Source organism: Suricata suricatta, chromosome 2, assembly GCF_006229205.1.
Source record: "Suricata suricatta isolate VVHF042 chromosome 2, meerkat_22Aug2017_6uvM2_HiC, whole genome shotgun sequence".
NCBI classification, from domain to species: Eukaryota; Metazoa; Chordata; class Mammalia; order Carnivora; family Herpestidae; genus Suricata; species Suricata suricatta.
Window position 1 is genome coordinate 47,437,775 of NC_043701.1, and position 23,440 is coordinate 47,461,214.

General features: G+C 35.4%; 1 protein-coding gene across 2 annotated transcripts in view; it reads right to left on the minus strand.

Moving 5' to 3' along the window:
• TAX1BP1 (Tax1 binding protein 1) overlaps positions 1–23,440 on the minus strand; it is a 66,484-nt gene that overhangs the window by 18,416 nt on the left and 24,628 nt on the right. The window contains exons 6-13 of one of the 2 annotated variants that reach the window (XM_029925839.1): positions 17,447–17,595; positions 17,264–17,354; positions 13,090–13,275; positions 8,099–8,302; positions 7,427–7,573; positions 5,933–6,053; positions 4,374–4,477; positions 1,533–1,658 (exon numbers count right to left, since the gene is read on the minus strand). In XM_029925839.1, the coding sequence (XP_029781699.1) occupies positions 1,533–1,658; positions 4,374–4,477; positions 5,933–6,053; positions 7,427–7,573; positions 8,099–8,302; positions 13,090–13,275; positions 17,264–17,354; positions 17,447–17,595 (1,128 nt within the window). Of the gene's footprint in view, positions 1–1,532; positions 1,659–4,373; positions 4,478–5,932; positions 6,054–7,426; positions 7,574–8,098; positions 8,324–13,089; positions 13,276–17,263; positions 17,355–17,446; positions 17,596–23,440 lie in introns of both variants that reach the window. The other variant, XM_029925830.1, reaches the window with a different exon arrangement.

The following is a 23,440-nucleotide window of genomic DNA, read 5'->3' on the forward strand; positions in this document are numbered from 1 at the left end:
TCTCATGAATTAAAAGCCTGAAAATTTCACTCTGACAGCAGATGATGTTTTTTAAGAAGACCACCAGTAAAATTACCTTAGTATATAATGTGCACCCTCTCCAGCCTCTAGAGAAAAACCCAATCTTTGGTGTCTTTTGGAACATTTAAAAATTACATTAGAAGTACAATTAGCCGTACTATAGCAAAGTTAAATCATTTAGAACTTCCTAATCTTTACTCACACAAAATATGCAAATTATATGTACATACAATTATCAAAAATTCTAAGAGTATACTTGGTTCCTTAAAAGAAAAGATCTTCCTACTTATTAACTAAACAGCCTGCTAATTTTTTTTCTTCTAACAGTCTTACAAATATTCAGCATTTGAGCTGGTTTGTTGCCTATTATTACACTGGCAAAAACTATTTTCATTAAGACTGTATAACTGAGGTGCCTGGGTGATACATCCGACTCTTGATTTTGGCTCAGGTCATGATCTCTCAAGCTCATGGGATCAAGCCCCAGGTTGAGCTCTGTACTGACAGGACAGAGCCTGTTTGGGATTCTCTCTCTCTCTCCTCTCTCTGCCCTTTCTTCTGCGTGCAAGCTCTCTCTCAAACTTAAAAAAAAAAAAAATAGTAACAAACATGTGGCTTCCTAATGACATTTAAAAAAGACTGCATCACTCTGCAGTACTTTTTAGGATCACAGGTAACACATTTTGGTGATTCATTTAATAATACTCATATAAATTTTAAATTTAAAAATTACTAATCATATAGTACACCCCAAAAAATGTCAAAGCATTAAAATAATTTTTTTCAATATTTTTATTTTGAGAGAGACAGAGATACAGAATGAATCCCAAACAGGTACCACACTGTTGGCATGGAGCCCAATTTGGGGCTCAAACCCACAAACCATGAGACATGATGTGAGCTGAAACCAAGAGTCAAATACTCAACAAACTGAGTCACCCAGGAGCCCTGAGGCCCTAAAATAATTTTACACACACATCCATGTTTGTTTCTAAATGAACAAATAGGGGGGCACCTGGGTGGCACAGTCAGTTAAGCATTGGCTCAGGTCATGATCTTGTGGTCTGTGGGTTCAAGCCCCACAACAGGCTCTTTGCTGATAGTTCAGAGCCTAAAGCCTGCTTTGGATTCTGTATCTCCCTCTCTCACCCTGCCCCTCCCCCACTTGTGCGTGCACTCACTTGCAAGTGCTCTCTCTCAAAAATAAATATTAGAGAAATTTTTAATGAATAGGATAATGAAATAATAACTTTTCATTGTAGAAACTAAGCACGATTAAAAGATATCGTTTTAATTAGCCATCTAAATGAACAGAATTAAAGCCACAATGGTTACGTGCATGGGTATTAACTATACTCCACTAAATATGTAGTACATTTTTATTTATACACAAAACTTCTACCCAATTAGCTATATTAAAACTGCACATCAGATTGATAAAAATTATAGCTAACACATCTGCAAAAGTACCAGGTGTACCATGGCTCACATTATGCAAATACTGAACTTACTTTGTAATTGTCCTCTACTTCGGCTAGTGCTAGTTTTACATTTTCAGCAATCTCCACTTGCTCTTTCCATTTCAGTTCCATTTTTGCAAGTTCATCAGCGTATTTATTGCATTTTGTTTTCTCATCCTAAATGAAATTTGCATTACCAAAAGACTTTTAAAAATCCTGATACAGCCACTATCTTTATGAACATATTTTAAATACGTGCTGAATGTTTCACTGTAACACTGTTATAACAATATAAAAACTGAAATAACCCATGTCAGTGGAAGATGGCATAAATCATTTTAAGTCCATACAATGAAACAGTATATATTTAAAATAACAAAGTATATCTAGACGTTAACAAGGAAAAAAAGGCAAGGTAGGTTAAAAATAGCAAGTTGCAAAAACAGAATATAGAGTATAATCTTATTTTTGTTTTAAAAGTTAGAATCTTATATGATCTCTATATCTTGTGTAGAAAAATATAAACAAAATGTTAATAGCTCTCATCACTTGGAATCAGGATCATGACAAAACCTGTTACCATCTTTACTTTTTATAATGCCTAAGATTTCACAATAAGCATATATTACCTTCTGCAAAGTGAGGTAAGAAAAAAAAATCATATGATTATAATGACATGGCTTCCAGACATTTACAAATTAAACTCTGAGATTTCCTAACCAAGATACTATCCTGATTGACTTCTTATACACAGCTCTTCTCTACAACCAAGAGTATTAAAAGAAAGGATTTACAAATCATGACATAAGGGTAAACTGGCAATTTCATTTTGAATGTCTTATATTCGAGGTGAAAGTTTAAAAATATGCTTTAAGCAACGGTGACTAGAGAAAATGTGTGTAACAAATGATACTAGATCAACTTATTATCCATTACTATATATACCATATCTCACACCACATACAAAAAAACCTTAAAATTATTAACAGGCCTAAATTTAGTGAAACCTAGAACCATAAAACTTCTAAAACATTTTTACAGATTGGATTATAGGTAAATATTTCTTAGAACATAAAAAGCACAGGGATGCGTGGGTGGCTCAGTCAGCTGAGCATCTGACTCAATTTCAGCTCAGGTCATGATCTCATGGTTCTGAGTTCAAGCCCCATCAGGCCCAGCACTGACAGCGCAGACTTTACTTGGGATTCTCGGTCTGCCTCTCTTTCTGACCCTTGCCCGCTTGCTCACTCTCTCCTCTCTCTCAATATAAATAAACTTAAAAAATAAAAAAATAAAAATAAAAAGCACAAAACATAAGACCAAATTGATAAATCTGTACTTAATCAAAAGTTTTTATAAAACCACCATTAAGGAAGTGAAAAGGCAAGTTACAGACTGGGAGAAAATATTTCCCAAACATGAATCAAAGGATTTCCAACCACAATAAAGAAACCTTACAATTCAGTAATAAAATGAACTCAATGTTTAAAATAGCAAAAGATCAAAAATTAAATAAATAAATAAAATAGCAAAAGATCTGAACTCTCCCAATGAAAAGGAATGAACAACCAAGATAAGCAACAACATGAATAAATCTCAAAATAATTATGCTGAAAAGAGGACAGAAAAAGAATATGTACCATATTCATACAAACTGTATTAAAGGTAGGCTACAGCGGCAGAAAGCAAGCCAACAGTTTCCTGGGGATGGCAACAGAGGGAGGAATGAGTTCCAAATAGAACTGCTCACTTGGGCAGCACATACACCAAATGGGAACATAAAAACTTTGGCAGGTAATGGAAATGTTATCTTGGCATTGTAGTATTTTTACAACTATATATATGGCAAAACTGATCAAACTGCAGACTTCAAATATAAACAGTTCAGTGGCATTCAAGTGGCTCAGTTGGTTGAGTGTCCCAATTTTGGCAGTTTGTGGGTTCGAGCCCCGCGTCAAGCTCTGTGCTGACAAACCAGATCCTGGAGCCTGCTTTGAACTCTCTCTCTCTCTCTCTCTCTCTCTTTCTGGCCCTCTCCCATGTGTGCTGTCTCTCTCAAAAATAAACATTAAAAATTAAATAGAAATATAAAAGCAGTTCGTTGGAATTCAACATATGCAGTTTATTGCACCTCAACACTGCTTGGAAAAAATATGTACACTGAGTAAGTTTTTGGCTTAGGAACATTCCATCTTCCTTTCAATAAAACTATATGATGACATTTTGTAAAAAAGGTCATCCAGAATTGTTTCAGACTTGATGAAAAAAGTTTAGTCCCTTATAAACAACTACTTTGAACTCAAGGGTAAAACTATTCTCATCAATCCTTCTACAGAAGGAAGGATCCTCTGAAGCAACAAACTGTTCAGTTTCAAATACTCCAGGAGTGATTCCTACGAAGATGATTGTAAAATTGAAATGTATGAAGAATACATTTTACAATAGCAAAAATAAGTTTAAAAAAAAAAAAAAAACACCATAAAAGCAACAGCTCATTTGGTTAACATTCTCTTTTCCACTTTGTAATTCTGGTCAATTTAAGATGTGGTAAAATTCGTTGCTATTATTACAGTAAATGTAAAAAGAGCACTTCCCTTTTATGAAGTTTAAAGTTCAAGGATTCATTTTCCGTGTATCCTTATAATGACAATATCCAGCCTCAATTAATCACTTGCCCATTATCAAGAAAGGACACTAATAATCTGAGAATGATTTTCATACAGGCCTCCATGCACAGGTACAAAGAACCACCCCCCTCATCACCTCAAAAGTGAAACTCATTATTAATATACCGATAAAAAAAAGAACCCCCAGGATTTAAAAAAAAATAAATAAAGATAAGCTAAGTTATTATATTCAATAAATCTTTCACTTACAAGAGAGCCAACTTACCTGCAAGAGCTGTTTACATTTATTATATTTTTCTGTTTTGTCAGCAATTTCTTTGGTCATCTCACAGACTTGTCCCTTTGTTACAATGTCAGAATTTGTCTCACCTATTACAAGGCAGAAAATATTAAAAATTATGTTGCTCCCATATGATCTTCCTGTTCAAAATAACTTAATGGTCAGTATACTATGAATTATAATAAACAGAACACACTGAAGGAGAGAGATTTTATTTAAAAACATCTAATCATACACTAAATAAAAATAATATAAACCTACATGAGAATTTTTTAAATGTCAGTTTGGCCAGAAACAAGATCACATTCAATAATGAAAAGTGACTTTTTTAACCAGCTAGTAACAGTTTTTATTTTTTTATTTTATTTTTTTTTTTTTATGTTCTTTATTTATTTTTGAGAGACAGAGACAGTGGGAATAGGGGAGGATCAGAGGGAGGGGGAGATACAGAATCCGAAGCAGGCTCCAGGCTCTGAGCTAGCTGTCAGCACAGAGCCCAAAGTGGGGCTCGAACCCACAAACCGTGAGATCATGACCTGAGCCGAAGCCGGACGCTTAACCGACTGAGCCACCCAGGCGCCCCTAATAACAGTTTTTAAATGGCACGCTTGTTCTCTTCATATAACTAAAGACACAGGATAAGTCGAAAGCTATACTCTGAGAAAACACTTTAAATTATTTTTCTAGTCCTTCATTACTATTCAGTAAGTCTTTATTAAGTAAATAATTTATACAACACTAGATACTATAAAAAGTGCACATAAATGGAAGCTGGGATCCTGTTATACAGCGGCTGAACCTAATTAAATATTTAATAGCATGGGAAATTTACTATACATTTAAGAAATCTAAAACAGCAATTACACCCAAAGACTACATTAGAAATGTATTTTTATATACTTGAGTGCTGACTTCCATTATCGTCAATCTTTAACATAAGGTGAAAAAAAAGAAATTAGGACAAGTGAAAGAAAACCTAGACTTAATTTAAATTGTCATTTCATACATTCACTAGATCTCCCTAATCTATTCTAGAAGTTAATAAACTAATAAAAATTTAACTTATCCACTAATAGGTACACTAACCACACAGCACCCTAATGATCCAAAGAAGTCCCAAAAATGTTTTAAAAAGAGGGAGAAACAGAAATAGAACAAGGGATTTAGTTTCTCCAGCAGAACTGTACAACTAAATAGCCATAAACACCTCAAAATTCCATACATTTAGTGGAATATTAATTAAAAATTCAATTATTGGCTTTTACCCTATAGCTTAAGTGCTATAACACTTACGCTTAACAAGCGCTAGTTCATTTAATACTTGTGAATATATTCATGAATATAAATACTAGTTCACACTCACATTTTATATATTTCACATGTAAGACTTTACTTTTAAGCCCCTTACTTTTTCTTTGCCTTAATCCTCTCATAAGAATTTTTAGACGCTCCCTAAAACACATACACTTGGAATAAGGCAGTATAAATAAATATCAATCCTCATCAAGGGAGGACACTACATAAAATGGTGGAAAGATTTTTACCTGCAGACGGTGGCGGCTTTATATCTATAGCAGAGACAGTAGTAGCTGGGTCTGTGTTTATTGAGGCATCATTCACTTTTTGCTGATTCCCGATTTTCTTTAAGACACTGGTATTATTGGCCTATTCAAAATGTTAACAACAAACTGTTATATGTGTTATATTTCCTTCCTTCAGTATCTGTCATATAAAGAAATTCTGAGAAACCCGCACAAAGCTGCTATTGTGTCTTAAAGGCCAGCAAAAGCCAAAGGTAACACCCATCACTTTACTGACCTAAAAGTTACAAAAGACACACAAACTTTATTTTGGTTTTCATTATTAAATGATCAAACCACAACCAAAACAGGCCAATCACACAGAAATCTCATAAGTCATCTACTACAAAGTCATAATATACTTACAGGTCTCAACCAAAACCCATACACGTGGGTCTTAAGGTATATTTTTTCACAAAAGCATTCCTAGCTTACCACATGCATTCCTGTGTGAATATCAACTGTATCAATATAGTATACAAATAAAACGGGATCTTTACAGAAAATTTTGTTTGCAGAGAGAACTTGGTATCATTTTCAATTGCAGGTTTTAAATATACTTCCAGCATTCCATTACATAGTAAACTTTAATATTTAAGTACAATTTAAGGACCCACATTAAAACACACATCAAGGGGCACCTGGACAGCTGAGTTGGTTAAACATCCAACTCTTAAATTAAGCTTGAGTCATGATTCTAGGGTTGTGGGATCAAGCCCCTTATCAGGCTCTGCACAGAGCGTGAAGCCTGCTTTAAACACTCTCTCCTCCACGCCCACCAATGACACATACGGCATGCCCCCTCAAATAAATAAATCACACACCAGAACAGAAACATTTTCTTTGCTTTCATTAAATCTGCTTACCCACTCAGACAGAATGCAAATTAGCTGACATTAACCCTTCCTAATCTAGTGGATACGAACAGAATGGAAGAACCCAGTAACAACAACTGAGAAACCATCTTTGACTCTGAGGATAATCAACAGGGAACCCCACTGAGGACGGGCATCATTGTCACAAGGAGGAATTCAGTATGTATCGCGTTTTTGAGTGAAGGCATTTATCAGGAACTTAGAGGGAAATGGTCAAGAAAAGAGGGCTTTTCCTTCGTTTTCCCTTGTTGCTGCCCTTGCTTCCTTTGTTGGGTTTCCAGCAATAAAATTTCCAAATTTAAAACAATATAGATCATTACAAACATTAGGCCAGTCACTTCAAATCAAGCAGAGATAAATTACATTTAAAAAGTTGATATTTAGAATATTTTAAATTTGGGGGTGCCCGGCTGACTCAGTCAGAAGACTATGTGACTCTTGATGTTGGGTTTGTCAATTTGAGCCCCATGTAGAGTGTACAGATTAGATTAAATAAACCAAACTTTATAAACCACCATAAATTTGATTTGTAAACAAAAATACTGATAAAGGAACTATTTCATATGAATTCAATTGTCCTTACCGATTGGTCTGAAAGTTTATTTATTTGTTTCTGGAGCCTCTGGCATTCCTTGAATTTTTCTTTATAATGATCTGCTGCCATTTGTAGACGAAGTTTCAAATCTTCAACTTCTCTTCTCAGTTCATGTTCTAGTGTATCAGACTTTTCCTACAAGAAAAATAAAAGATGAAAATCTCCTATCTCACATGTAATACTAAATCCCAACTTCCTTTTCACTTTATTCTTTCTGGTTTCTAGTTTTTATTTGTTTTGGAGTTTGGGCAACAGAGCCACATTAGCTCCTAATAAATCCAGCTTTATAGTAGCATAGGACTAAGGTTCATTAAAAAACTAAAGAAAACAATTCCCCTCCTGAGGAGTAAGTATTACCTGTTAAATAACTATAATATCCCTTTATGAAGCTAATAGATAAAAAATTCCAAACAAAGCAATATATACCTGACATCAGAAAGTTTAATAATAGAGCAGCTCTTATTAATCATTACACATTTGTCTACTTAAGTTTTTCTTAAGGTTTACATTAATTTCAACCCAAGAAGTTACTAAGCAAAATGAATGGAAATTTAAATTTCTGTGATCAGGAATCTGACCTTTTTCTGACAACCCAGTCTATTTTGTAAGCTTGTAGTGAGTTTTTGATCAAAATAAAAATTCAAAATTAACCCACTTTACCTGGTCTTTTTTCACAGCAGTTAGTTTAAGTTCTGCCACTGCATCAGCTAACTGCTTTTTTATCTTCTCATTTTCCAAGCGTGCAGTGTGCAGATCTGCCATTGTTTTATCTCTCACATTTACAGCATCACTAAGTTCTTTAGCCAGAAAGACAACTTCCTGCCGAGTTGCCTGAACCTGTTCCTCCGCTTTACGAAGTTGCTCCTTTAAAAGAAAAGTATCTTCCTGAAGAAAAGTAGATACATTAGCAATGAAACCAATAAAGTAAAAACAGTAGCAGAAACAATTTTTACTCATATTTCAACAGATCCAAAATTTTAAATTAAACACTTTTCTACTCGTGACTTAAATACAGAAGTCTATAAAAAAAAAAAAAAAAACTTAAGATAGGGCTCTGTGTTAGAATCCCCAGATAATAATCCAACGCACTATCTCTACCACATTAAACTCATGTAAACTTCAGTTCAGAAGTCAAGCAACATGCCCAATATTTAAATCCCTGGTTAAACAGAAATTTGAATGAAAGCTCCTGTTGCTCGAAATCTCTAACATCTAGAACTACTTACCCTCACTTTTTATTATTAGTAATAAAAATAATTTCAAAAACTCTGTAATTACAAAAATTTTGGTTAAGTTTCCTAACTAACCTAAAACATATCCAATATAATATTCATATGCTATGTCATTATGAAAACACAAAATAGATTTAGAACTTATTTCTAAAAATAAAATATCTGATATCCAAATAGCAAAGATGAGACAACAGGAAAATTTAAAAAGTAATTTAATTAGCACCTCTTATCCAACCTAAAAGTATCTCTAAAAAGTTTAAATTGCTGATGAGGAAAAAAAAAAAACCTTAAAATGGTCATAATAAAATTATTTCTTTTAATATTATGAGCCCAACAAATCTGGTTTATTCCACTTTCCTACTTTTTATTTTTGTACTACAAATAATGTAAACTGAGAAAAAAGTACAATCCAATTCTTGGTTTTTAAAATGTTAATTCCTAGGGCACCTGTGTGGCTCAGTTGGTTAAACATCGACTTCAACTCAGGTCACGATCTCACGGTGCTTGAGTTCGAGCTCCACATCGGGGGTCTCTGCTGTCAGTGCAGAGCCCACTTCAGATGCTCTGTCTCCCTCTCACACTGCCCCTACAACACGCACGCGCTCTCTCTCTCTCTCTCAGAACTAAACAGTTTTTAAAAATGGTTAGCTCCTTAGAAGGAAATATAAAGGATTATGCACGTTGAGGTGGAAAAGAAAATCTTTGTAGATATAAACATTAATAGATCTAACTATGTAAATATCAGCAAAGGAGCAACAACGAAACCAGAAGAAAATGTTTGGAATATATTCAAAAAAGTACAATATTCTGATATAAAATTATTTTATCAGCATATTTTCAAATCAAAACCCGCTCACAACCAAAAAATAAAAACAAAAAACAAAAAAAGAAACACGAAAAATTGGAGAGAGAACCTTGAAGGTTTTTTTTTTTTATGTTTATTTTTTTAGAGAGACAAGAGAGAGCAAGCAAGCAAGCAGGGAAAGGGAAGAAAGAGACACACACACAGAATGGAGAAGAGGACTCCAGGCTCTGAGCTGTCATAGCAGAGTCTGAGCTGGGGCTCAAACTCATGACCATGAGACCATGACCTAAGCTGAAGTCAGACACTTAACCAGCTGAGCCATCCAGGCATGCTTTAACATGAAAAAATTTTTTAAAGACAGAAATGGCCATTATGCATATAAAAATAATCAATTCATCAACAATCAAATAAAGAAGTTAAACATCAACTTCTTTCAATTAACAAAGATTAAAAAATAGGAATACTGCAATATTTGGATGAATTTGGGGAAATTAACAAATTCATAAACATTGGGCTTATTTACATGTAGCTGGTATAAAGTCTTTCATCAGATTTTTGTAACATTCATCAACACTATGAGAAAGTACACAGGTTTTGATCTAGCAGTTTTATTTTCATGAGTTCCAAAGAAAATTAATACAAAATAAGAACATTAAATTCAGCTTTACAGGGATTCATTACAGTATTAAAATAATGAAAAATTATTAAAAATTGAAGAAAATATCTAACTATAAGAATTTATTATAAATTCTATGATATCCTTCACACAATGGAAGTCTGTGCTGCCATTATAAACACCAGTATATTCAAATGCTGGGGTATTAATTTTTTTGAAAAGCAATTTGAAAATAACTATGAAAAAATTTTCTGATAATTACATGTGCCTAGATATTTGTACAACGATGTTTATTGCAGCATGCTTATAAAAGCGAAGGACTATACACAACTAAAACACAATTACATACTACACAGCTATTAAATGAGGGATACTATACAGCTGTTACAGCAAATGAGGAAAATCTATACGCGTACTCATACAAGATGTCCAGACATTCCATAAAAAAAATTTTAAAGAGGTTTTAGAAGACTATTACAAATACATTTTTTATCAAATGTAAATGTTAGGGGTGCCTGGGTGGCTCAGTCGGTTAAGTGGCCAGCTTCAGCTTAGGTCATGATCTAATGGGGGGCGGGGGTGGGGGGGTGGTAGGGTGGTTGGGTGTGGGTGTGTGTGTGTGTGTGTGTGTGTGTGTGTGTGTGTGTGAGAGAGAGAGAGAGAGAGAGAGAGAGAGAGAGAGAGAGAGAGAGAAACTAACAAAAAAAAGAGCAAATGAAGAATATGGAGTAACTGCTAATGGGCACAGTTTCCTTAGAGGTGGTCATAAAAACATCTTTAAATTTATTGCAGTATTTGTTGTATAACCCTGTGAATACTGAAAACCATTAAATAACACACCTTAAATGAAAATAAAAGGTGCAAAAAAAGCATATATATAGCATGGTACCTTTTTTAAGAGAAGGTGTGTACATAAGCACAGGCGTATTTTTACAATAAGAGAAGTATAAAGTGGAAACTAATGAAAATCTTTACATATATGAGTATAGGTTTTAAAAAAATCTTTTTTTAGGGAAGAGACGAAGTAAATGTTTTTTGTAATTATTTTCACTTTTGAATTATGCAACTATTTAACATATTCAAAACACAAGACTCAATCAAAAGGCTTGGAGAAAGGGGGTGCCTGGGTGGCTTAGTCAGTTAAGCACCTGACTTTGGCTCAGGTCATGATCTCACAGTTCATGAGTTAAAGGCCCACATGGGGCTCTGCGCTGACAGCTCAGAGTCTGGAGTCTGCTTCAGATGCTCCCTCTCTCTCTGCCCCTCCCCCACTCACATTCTGTCCGTCAAAAAATAAACACTGAAAAAAATTTTAATGAAGAGAATAAAAATCAGTATTATTGAAAAAGACTTTAGAAGGGGCATCTGGGTGGCTCATTAGTTAAGTGTCTGACTTCAGCTCAGGTCATGATCTCAAAGTTCTTGAGTTCAAGCCTCACATTGGGCTATGTGCTGACAGCTTGGAACCTGGAACCTGCTTCGGATTCTGTGCCTTCCTTTCTCTCTGCCCCTCCTGCTGGCCTCTCTAGCTCTCTCAAAAATAAACAAACATGAGGGGTCCCCAGGTGGCAGTCAGTCAAGCAGCTGACTTCAGCTCAGTTCATGATCTCACAGTTCATGAGTTCAAGCCCTGCAACGGGCTCTGTGCTGACAGAGCCCGGAGAGTGCTTTGGTTTCTAGGTCTCCCTCTCTCGCACCCTCCCCAACTCACACTATCTCTCTCAAAAAAAATAAACATTAAAGAAAATTTTACTTAAAACAAAAACTATTTAAAGAAGAATGCCTACTAATAAGTGTAAAAGAAATATAAATTTTTAAGTCTCCATTTTGTAATCATTAATGTAGTAATAACTGATGTGGATGAGGATCATCAAGGGATAAAAAATACTGGGTAAAAAGCTATGGGGTGAATAAAACATTCACATAATCTCAAAGTATTGCCCCACATATCACTCAATAATCAAAAAGAGGGGGAAAGCACCCTCTTTCAGGCAGAAATAACTTTAATAAAACAAATGATTAAACCTAACATTATGTGACATTTGGTACCACTGCAACATAATGTACGAAACATCATTAAGCTTTTTCTTGCCAAAAACGTTTTGACCTAAATCTAGCTATAAGGAAACAATAGGTAAATCTAGATTACAGACCATCTTCTCAGACAAGCCTGAATTCTTCAAAACCACCAATATCATAAAAGTAGTATAGGGATCCTATTCTAGATTAGAGCAGACAAAGAACACAACAATAATCAAATGAATGTGTGATCTTTACCACTGGGTCAAGAGAATTTAAAGGTTATATATAAACATATAATGGGGAGGGGAATGCCCGGGTGGCTCAGTTAAGCATCCAACTCTCGGTTTTTGGCTCAGGTCATGATCTCCCAATTTTATGAGTTCTAGCCAGACTTCGGGCTCTGTGCTGACAGTGCAGAACCTGCTTAATTCTCATTCATTTCTTTCTCTCTCACTCCCCCCCATCTTCCCTTCCCCTTCTCCCTGTCCTTCTCTCTGCCTCTCCCCTACTCACACTCGCTGTATCTCTTATCAGTTTTAAATAAACTTAAATGTTTTTAAAAATATATAGATACTTGGAATAATTTGCTTATACTAAAACTATATATATGAATGAGTATTATCAGTGTTAAATTTCTTAGGTATGATCATGGTTTTATGGTTATACAGAATAATGAACCACAACTGCAGACAGGGAAGACATGCTAAAATATTTAGGATATGACATCAGAATTCCTGCAACTGACTTCAAATGAATCAGAAGGAAAAACGGTCATATAAATGAGGAGATAAAAATGGCAAAATATTTGATGATACATGTTTCCATTGTTCTGTTCTTCTAACTTCTCTGTAAAACTGACCTTTTTCAACAGGAAAGGTTGAGAAAAGGGAAAATTAAAAATAAAAACCACAATATTGGATACATTTAATAGACACAGGTTTTACAATCTTCAAATACATACTGCAAAAATACTTACTTTACTTGTTGTTGTAAGCAAGAATGTCCTTTGTAGATTTTCCTTTTCAGCCAAACAGAACTGCAGCCTGCCAATCTCTTCTTTGAAATGAGAAATCATGCTTTCTTTATTCCCATCTAAATTCTTTAGAGTTTGGACCTCTGACACAAGCTTGGTATTTTCTATTTCGGTATTCTTCAAATGTACCTGTTAAAAGTGCTTGGAACTGTCAAGAATATTCTAACTCCACAACCTAAATTACTCAAATTTCAAAATACCACTGTTTATCTCTAGCCCAAACAGGATGTGACAGGAAGACCTACTAGACCAAGAGTCAGGAGACCCAAGTTGTATCAAATAACTAGCCAAAATGTAGGAGCAGAACATAATCCTTCTAAGCCTTTTTTGTGGTAAATTTTCTAGTGATTACAGCTAAGGTCTAAGAACATTACCTCATCTCTAAAGTCTTCTCCTTGGATTAATTTTTTTAATGATTTTTAAGTTCTCATTAAAAATGCAAATCGATTTGGTTGTTCTTGTGGGGAACAAATTATTCTTATATAGTCAGATTAAAAAGGCATGGTGAGATTCTAGAAAACTAAAGGGGTACATTCAAGAACAACATCTTAAGCTATTCCATTTTTGGCTTGTGAGAAGTACTCTCATTTACTTCCTATGTGCCTAAAAATATATTTGATTAATTAACCCAACTATAAGAAATGTGGCCAGGAACTTTGTCAGTAGTTGCTAATTTGCCCATAAGAGATGCACAAATCAGATTCCAGAACTGAAATTATTAGTATTGATATCTAGTTTTCACTTTATAAAGAGCATCTTGCTTTGATTAAGAGTACCAGAGAGAAATGAATTAAGACACTTCCCACTTGACTCTAAATGTATGTATGACTGCTCAAAAGGATAGAAAATAACTCCAGGGGTCTCTGGGCGGCTCAGTCAGTTGAGTGTCCAACTCTTGGTTTCGGTTCAGGTCATGATCTCACAGTTCATGGGATTGAGCCCACATCAGGCTCTGTGCTAATAGTGCAGAGCCTGCTTGGGATGCTCTATCTCTGTCTCTCTCTCTGTCCCTCCCCCCTGCTCTCTCTCAAAATAAATGAACGTTTAAAAAAAAAAAAACACTCCAGATTCTCTGAAGGTGTTACCAGCCATGACCTTTGCAGCATCACTTTAGAACCACTATCTAACTTTCATAATCATCAGTTCAAGAGTGTTTCCAATTCCTCTAAATTCTGATAGCACAAGGACGATTATATGATCTATCAGGGGCTGAGGAGAGAAACAAAAGGAATCTCTTTGGTTATTTTTATAAACAATCTGTAAAGGAAAGCACACTTCAGAGGTTAAAAGTATAACATGATGTCTTATCACACTCAGTAAGTGGAGTCTCCTTTCCATTAAAAAGGAAAAGCACAGAACAAAAATCTCTGAGGAGGGGTTTTACTTCCAGTTTTGGGGATACACACAAATGAAATACTGTTTGGAACACTGGGAGGCTGGGGGAGAGTGTATTCAAATGAAAAGTTCAATGTCACTTTGATCCCTACTGATAATGCATATAGAAAACTGGAGATATTATCATACTATACAAGAATAAATCCCCAAGAGACCTCACTCTTTTCTTCCTTCTGGATACTAAGTTTTTTTTTTTTAGCAAAGGACTAGTCATTCAGATGTAAAAACAGACACAGAAACTGAAAAAAGCACAAGACATAAGGGATAAATACTTTAGAGCAGTAAAGGAAAAATAAATTTTGGATTTGCCCTAAAATGTGCTTGCCAACGCTCTGCAGAACACCAGAAGTCCTAATCTCAGAAGAGAAAGAAAAGAAAGGCAGTGTGAGATGACCATTTTAGAGATAGGTTTTTCTCTTCCCAATAACCTATCCTAGTTATTATCATTCACTACACCTCTCCACCATCACTGGTTTACTTACAGGATCTTCCCACACCCTTCCCCATACTAACTACTCTGCTTTCAGAATTCATTTTTTATTGACTTGAAATGACTAAAGACGTAGACACTGTATTTCTCTTATTATGTCCCACTGTGCTAACAGGAAAATGACACGGAAAGCATTTATAATCCACAGAGGAATAATGCTCAGATCTTTCCCTGATTAAAAAAAGAAAAACTGAAATACTCTCACTGAAATTCAATGACATTGAGTAAAAAATTATGTGATGCCAAATTTTCACTTTGTTAACAAATGCTTTATAATTTTAAAAATTTAAGCTGCATTTAATGAGTGTTTGCAAAAACACTGCAAAAACAGTAATCCAACTACATCAATTTCTCTAGATACCTGTATTATTTCCCTCTTTCACAAAATCTTATTCAAAAACCAAACATTATTTTAAGGCATATGTTCTTAAAGGGTCAAATCATAAAATCATCTACCAGGGAATCATCGCTATTTTTCTTCCTGTTTTGGGAGTGGCGCGCGCGCACGCACACACACCCCCCCCCCACACACACACACCCACACACCCCTCCCCCCCGCTCCAGGGATAAGTTATTCAAGAAATAAAATGAGTATAAACCATGACATGGGGGCACCTGGGTGGCTCACTTGGTTAAGTGTCCGGCTGCAGCTCAGGTCATGCTCTCACAGTTCGTGGGTTCGAGCCCCACATCAGGCTCTGTGTTGACAGCTAGCTCAGAGCCTGGAGCCTGCTTCAGGTTCTGTATCTCCCTCTCTCTCTCTCTGACCCTCCCCTGCTCGCGCTGTCTCTCTCTGTCTCTCAAAAAAACAAAAACAAAAAAAACCATGACATGCAAAACATCCCCATCCATGCTCTCTGCTCTAAGGTGCATGGTGAAGTCCTTTTTATTTAACTATTTATCTTCTAAAACAACAACAACCCACCACCACCAAAAAAAAAAAAAAGGAAAAAACCACTGGCAATATAAATCGTATTTTAGTTTCTACGTGCAGCAAACTGTGAGTCTCAAATACTGTATATGCACATATATGATCTCTAATCAAATATATACCACAATACATAAGTGAATGTGTTATCCTTTTCTAATCTAATCATGAGACTGAATCTATCCAAATAATACTGGCTTAACTCAAAATGCTCTCTTGAAATTCCTCATCTGGAACTGTCTTTAGGAACGGATAAGGTAAGAACACTTAAGATAAACATGTCTGGACGTCATCCACAACATTACTGGTAATTAGGCTAACTATCCTATTTCAGAATCATTTGAAAATTAAAAAGAAAAACTTCAAAAGGTAAAGATTTGTTAGCAGATTTTTAATTTTTTTAATGTTTATTTCTGAGACAGAGAGAGAGATCGTAAGCAGGGGAGGGCAGAAAGAGGGAGGGAGACACAGGATCTCAAACAAGCGCCAGGCTCCAAGCCATCAGCACAGAGCCTGATGTGGAGCCTGAACTCACAAACCACAAGATCGTGACCTGAGCTGAAGTTGGACACTTAACCAACTGAGCCACTCATGCGCCCTGGAAAGATTATTCTTAAAAAAAAAACTCGGAAACATGATGATCATGTAGGAAATAAATTAATGTTCTAAGATTTATATGTTCTTAAAGGGAAAAACAATTGAGTTTTATACCTCTTTGACTTATGTATTACCTGCTAAGTAACTAAAATACCAGCAATTCCCTGAAAAATTATAGGGACTATATACAACGGGGTAGTCTTAAAATAAGTCCCCAAATCCTTTGATGCTTCCTCTCTGCAAGAAGTGGAACTCAATTCCCTTCTAAAGCTTTACGTGGTGACTGTACCAAGTGACTTGCTTTTAATGAGTAAGATAAAGTAGAAGCGCCAGTGTACAACTTCACTAACTAGGTCATAACGTGCGCTATAACCTCTTCCTTGCTCTCCCTTGGATACTCACTCCAAGGGAAAGTGACTGCCATGTTGTGAAAACATTCAAGCAGCCACTGAGGAGGGCACACAGCAAGAAACTGAAGGACATCCTGCCAAAAGTCATTTTCATGAGCCACCTTGACAGCAGATCCTCTGGTTCCAATCAAGCCTTTAAGCTGACTGCAGCCCTTGCCAACATCCTGACTGCAAGAACAAGACACCTGAGCCAGAGCAATGTAGCTAAGCTGCTCCCAAATCCCTAACCACTAAGTTTTGGGTCATTGTTACACAGCAAAAGATACCGAATAGAAATGGAAAGAAAGAATAAACTACCTTATAAAGTTCCTTCTCATCCTTTTCTGTCTTCAACTGACATTCCAGTTGTTCTCTTTCATATTGTGTCTTCCTGAGTTTATCCTTTAAACTGAATTAAAGTAACATTAATATAGACCAAAAACAACTTTATTAAAACATTGTTGGAAGATAAAATTATTTTTTTTAAACCATCAGAAATACCTGTCTAATTCAGTTTCTTTTTCAATCGCTTTATGTGTCACTGACACAATATCTTCCTCAAGTTGGAGAGCTTTGGATGTAGCATCATTGTATCTCTTCTTAATCTCCTCATTTTCCATTTTCAAACTCTGTGATGCTTCAACAAGACCCTTAGAAACAACAAGGAGTATTTTGAGAAACAGAAGTTCTAAGACAAATTTGCATTCTTTAAGAAATTTATGTATTTTTAAATTGCAAATCCCACATTGGTCCCCTCTAAAGTTTACAAACTAGATTAAAAACTAAACCTGAAATGGAAACAGACATTCAACTTTTTATGTATCAAATTAAACAATTATTAATTTCCTTTCCATGCTTCTCATATACCATTTGTTGATTTCACAAACTTCTCCACCAGAGGGCAGGCAACAAAAATGAGAAAAAACATTTTAATCGGTCACTTTCATTTTTTGACATCCTGTTTTTCCATGCTACGCCAGTGACAAATCAGGTTTCAAATGATACTACCAAGGTTAACACAGATTACTAAGTGCCACTGATAATTATACCAAAGCACTAAATTAAGATACATGCCTAAAGCAATGTTCCTAATGATCCTGACACCATGGCTCAAAGGCCTGAATAGTCAAAGAAATTGAAACACCAAAGTAGTAAATGCAATTTTAAAAAAAAAGGTACTTCTAGTTAAAACAGAATATTCCACATTAAAATTATTTTAAACTTTTAAAATTATTAACATATCAAAACATTTAAGTAATTTAGAAGAACTTGGTCAAGCTCCTCCTTAAGCCCATTTTATGATCTGTAAAATGAAGATAATAAAGTCTTTTCTCCATAACTTTATAAAATCATGAGAATCAAATAACAGTGAATATGGAGGTACTCTGTTATGGAAAACCTATACATCAAAAGAACTGATAAATTAAGACAAACTGGTTTTGTTAAAAAAAATAATAATAATTTTAAAGCCTCCACATATAAAAGTACCACCCATGTAGGCAACAACAGAAGCTTAAGGAAAGCACCAGTATTACAATGTAAATGTAACAAACAATATACAATATTTAGGGGCGCCTGGGTGGCTCAGTCGGTTGAGCAGCCAGCTTCGGCTCAGGTCATGATCTCACGGTTCGTGGGTTCAAGCCCCGCATCGGACTCTGTGCTGACAGCTAGCTCAGAGCCTGGAGCCTGCTTCGGATTCTGTGTCTCCCTCTCTCTCTGACCCTCCCCTGCTCGCGTTGTCTCTCTCTGTCTCTCAAAATAAATAAAAGATATACAATATTTACAAGCCACTTTGATTTTCATAAAAGCAAGCCAAATTTTTTACTTGTAAATGAAAAAATACATTAAATGTATTGTTAAAGTAGGAAAATTGCCCCAGCCCCATACTGGGTGTAGACATTACTTTAAGAATATGAAAACTACTATTTTGCATCTGTACGTCATTAAAAAGCTCATCACAATAATGGTCAGATGCACTCTCTTGGTTTTATTTTTGCTCAGAGCAAATGTTTACTGACTTTGCAACATTAACTAAAGACTAAATACCAAGACTAAATACCAAAAAACTAAATGCTTTTGATTCCAATAACACCACAGAAACCAAGTAATATTTCTTCCCTTTGCTGTACGTGCTGTCAATATCCAATGATTCTTGCAAAATCTGACATTTTTCATTTATTTGTCTTGCTCGTTTATAAAGATAGCCAGAAAGATTTCTAATAGTTGTGTTTTGTTTTCTTTTAATTTTGTATTCCTGATTTTACCAAATGCTCTTTTGGCACAGTAAATAGTTTACAGATTTAATCCAGGTATTTCTTCCTAAAATAAAGACTAGACTGTCCAGGAGCAAAAACTAGTTTCTGAATCTATAACTAATGAAGTCCTGATTAGGTAAACAGCATTCTAAAAAATGTATTGGGCAAGAATCAGAGAAGATTCATAAACAACTAAATGCAAAATTATGAATTGCTTTATCTATGAGCTAGTTAATTCTACAGTGAGTCACAAATTGATTCTAATGTAACTTGAGAGTCTTAGCATGTTTTTCTGGTACCCATTAAAGCATCTAATAGCTTCTCAGCATCCATACCTATTTTCTAATGGCATGAAAATACCTGAGATTCTTTTTCAGGTCTCTCTCGTTCCCATGTCTGAGTGAAGCATACAGCATCTCAAAATGGCTAAGTCTTTCTTAGCATGAAAATGACATTAAAGTCTATAGTGTACACACAAACTAAAAATCCCGCTTACTGCAAAAAACTTTTTAAAAAAGAATTTAGAACACAATCTTTGTAAAAACACTTAAAATTTGGGATGATTATTCATTCAGTCAATATTTGCAAATCATGCCCCAAAACATAATTCTAATATTAAAGTAAAACTTAAAAAGATTAAGTCTGCTACAGTGTGTACAAAGATAAGAACAATTACAAAAATGGAGGCAAAAGGATATTAAGGGATTTGGGCATTTCAAATTCAGGTAGCAGACTTCTTCCCCTCCTCTGAGGTTAAAAAAAATCCCTGCTACCATGAGCCACTATTAGCAATTCCTTCAAGTCCTAACTCTCAAATATGAACAACCAGATTAAAAAACATATATATATAAGTCACATATCTGTGTGGCTAACCTTACACTAAAATTATCTTACAAAGTAACAGAAAACACTTTATCTCATGTTTAAGAACAAATTTTGATTACAAATGAATACATCTGAAAAAAACAGGTATGATATAATGGACAACTGGGGTGCCTGGGTGAATCAGTGGGTTGAGCATCCGACTCCATTTTGGCTTAGGTCATGATTTCACAGTACATGGAGCCCAGCACAGGGCTCCAGACTGAGCTTGGGGCCTGCTTGGGAATCACTCTCCCTCGCTCCCCCCTCAAAATAAGTATTATCATGGACAACTATTTAAAGTTAAGTATTCTGGATTCAATGTATACAGTGGTAAATTTTAGTAAATTAGTACCTAAATGCTCTAAATAGCAAATTATTGGCAAAGGGATTATGTTATTGGGGCACTTGGGTGGCTCAGCTAGTTAAACATCTGACCAGCTCACGTCATGATCTCAAGGTTCAGGAGTTCGAGCCCCACATCGAGCTATGCGAGGACAGCAGGCAGCCTGCTTTGGATTCTCTTTTCTCCTCTCTCTTTGCCCTTCCCTGCTTATGCTCTCTCCAAAATAAACATTTTTTAAAAGGATTGCTTTGTTTATGGAAACTGTTAGATTTTAAAATAAACCTTATTCATCTGACTTAATCTGGCTTTTCTTCAACACTCTGCTTCCCAAAATCAGTAAGCAGTGAGCTATATAGTTATCTACATAGAATAAAAGTGCATCTTCTCTGAGCTCTGCAAATATACCAAAGACATAATTAACAATGTGCAATAATAAACAATCTTCATGGCATTAAAATAGCAAGATATAAGGCAAAATTTTAATTAGGCAATTCCTCTTTCATTAACAAAACATTGCCCCCATAAATACAACCTGTTCAGTTTACAGTTAGGTTTTTACAAACTAATCTGAAAGAAATAAGCTATTTTAGCATGTTTCAGTTTTTGGTGTTTTTGTTTTTAGAGAGAGAGTGCAAGCAGGGGAGAAGGGCGGAAGGAGAAAAGAGAATCTTAAGCAGGCTCCACACTTAGCTCAGAGCCCAATGCAGGGCTCAATCCCACAACCCTGGGATCATGACCTGAGCCAAAATCAAGAATTAATGCTCAACTGACTGAGCCACCCAGGTGCCCTTCAGTTTATCTTAGATCTCTGAATTTAAATATCTTTAAAATTGAAAAATTCATATAATCTTCTCAGTAATAAATTTACCTTGAGAAAAACTTATACTTTATTTGAGCAGCAGCAAAAAATTCACTTAAAAAAATCTGCATCAAAATTAACTATTTTTCTTTTCCAAGAAGACTACATCTGTCAAAAATCTGCTAAGAGCAAATATACATTCTACCTTTATAATACCAGATGCAAAGAAAGGATTAAACTTTTTGGTTAGAGGTAAAAGGAAAGAAAAGTAGCCTACAAATATATTTACTAAATTATTTCCTGAACATGTACACATTCCAGACATTTTTTTTAACATTTTTTAAGAGAGAGGAACAAAACATGAGCAGGGGAGAGGGAGACACAGAATCTGAAGCAGGCTCCTCCAGGCTTTGAGCTGTCAGCACAGAGCCCAGTGAGGGGCTTAAGCCCAAGAACTCAAGATCATGACCTGAGCCAAAGTCAGACACTCAACAAACTGAACCACCCAAGGCACCCCACCCCATCCACATACAAGTAATTTTTAAATTAGATGACATGTATATTTGCAAAGAAGGGAATAAGAAAAAACTTTAGGACAGTATTTTACTTAACTGTCTTTTAATGGTTTCTGTGTATTCTATTATAATGATACTTGTTACACATGGATATGTAACATATTACAGATCAATGGAACAGAAGAAACCAGAAATAAATCAATGCATATATGGTCAATTAACTCATGAAAAAGGAGCCAAGAAAATACAATGAGAAATAAACAATCTCTTCAATAAACGGTACTGGAAAAACTGGACAGCTACTGCAAAAGAATGAAACTGAACCACTACCTTACACCATACACCAAAAATATCAACTCAAAATAAAGACTTAAGGCCTGAAACCATGAAACTCCTAGGGGAGAAAAGCTCCTTGACACTGGTCTTACAATTTCCTGAATTTGACATCAAAAATATAAAATAAATAAGACTGCATCAAACTTAAAAGCTTCTGCACAACCAAGGAAATCATCAACAAAATGAAAAGTGACTTCCAAAATGGGAGAAAAGATATGCAAATCAACCATATGTAAGGGGCTACTATCCATAATTATTTTAAAAGTCACAAAAAAATACACTGAAGTACATCTTATATTAACATTCAACTTAAGAATATATTTTATGGTGGGGTGTGTGGGTGGCTCAATTAAGTGTCCAACTTCAGCTCAGGTCATGATCTCAGTTTGTGTGTTCGAGCCCTGTGTGGCTCTGTGCTGACAATTTAGAGCCTAGTGCCCGCTTCTGATTCCGTGTCTCCCACCCCTACCCTGCTCCCTCTCTCTCAAAAATATACATTAAAAAAAAAAAAGGCTAAATGTCCATCACCTGATGAGTGGATATATACACAATGGAGTACTACATGGCAATGAGAAAGAATGAAACCTGGCCATTTGTAACAAAGTGGATGGACCTCGAGGGTGTCATGCTAAGCGAAATAAGTCAGGCAGAGAAGGACAAATACCATATGTTTGCACTCATAGGTCTAACAGTAAAACAGGAGAAACCTAATGGAGGACCAGGGGGAGGGAAAGAGGGAAAGAGAGTTGGGGAGAGAGAGGGACACAGAACTTGAGAGACTATTGAACGCTGAAAATGAACTGAGGGTTGAAGGGGAAGGGGGAGGAGGGAAAGAAATGGTGGTGATGGAGGAGGGCACTTGTGGGGAAGAGCACTGTTATATGGAAACCAATCTGACAATAAACTATTTTTAAAAAAACAAAAATATATCCTTTGGAAAAACCTCAATTCATAGTTAAGGCTTCAAAAAAATTATAAAGCTGAAAGCCACAGTTTGTTTTAGTCCTATTTGAAAAACAAGACTTGTTATTATCATTTGGTTTCCTGAGCCTCCTTTTTTAATCTTCTAATTTTCAAATACAAAATGAATATACCTACAAACTGCTCATTTTAATTTTTAGATTTTTTTTATTTACTTTTGAGAGACAGCAAGTGAGCAGGGAGGGGCCCAAAAAGAGACACAGAATCTGAAGCAGACTCCAGGCTCCAAGCTGTCAGCACAGAGCCTGATACAGGGCTGCAACCTGTGAACCACAAGATCATGATCTAAGCCAAAGTCAGCTGCTTAACCAACTGAGCCACCCAGGCATCCCAAAACTGCTCATTTTTATAAAAGCTTAAAAAATGTAAAATCAGGGTTAAAAAAAGACTAATCAATAC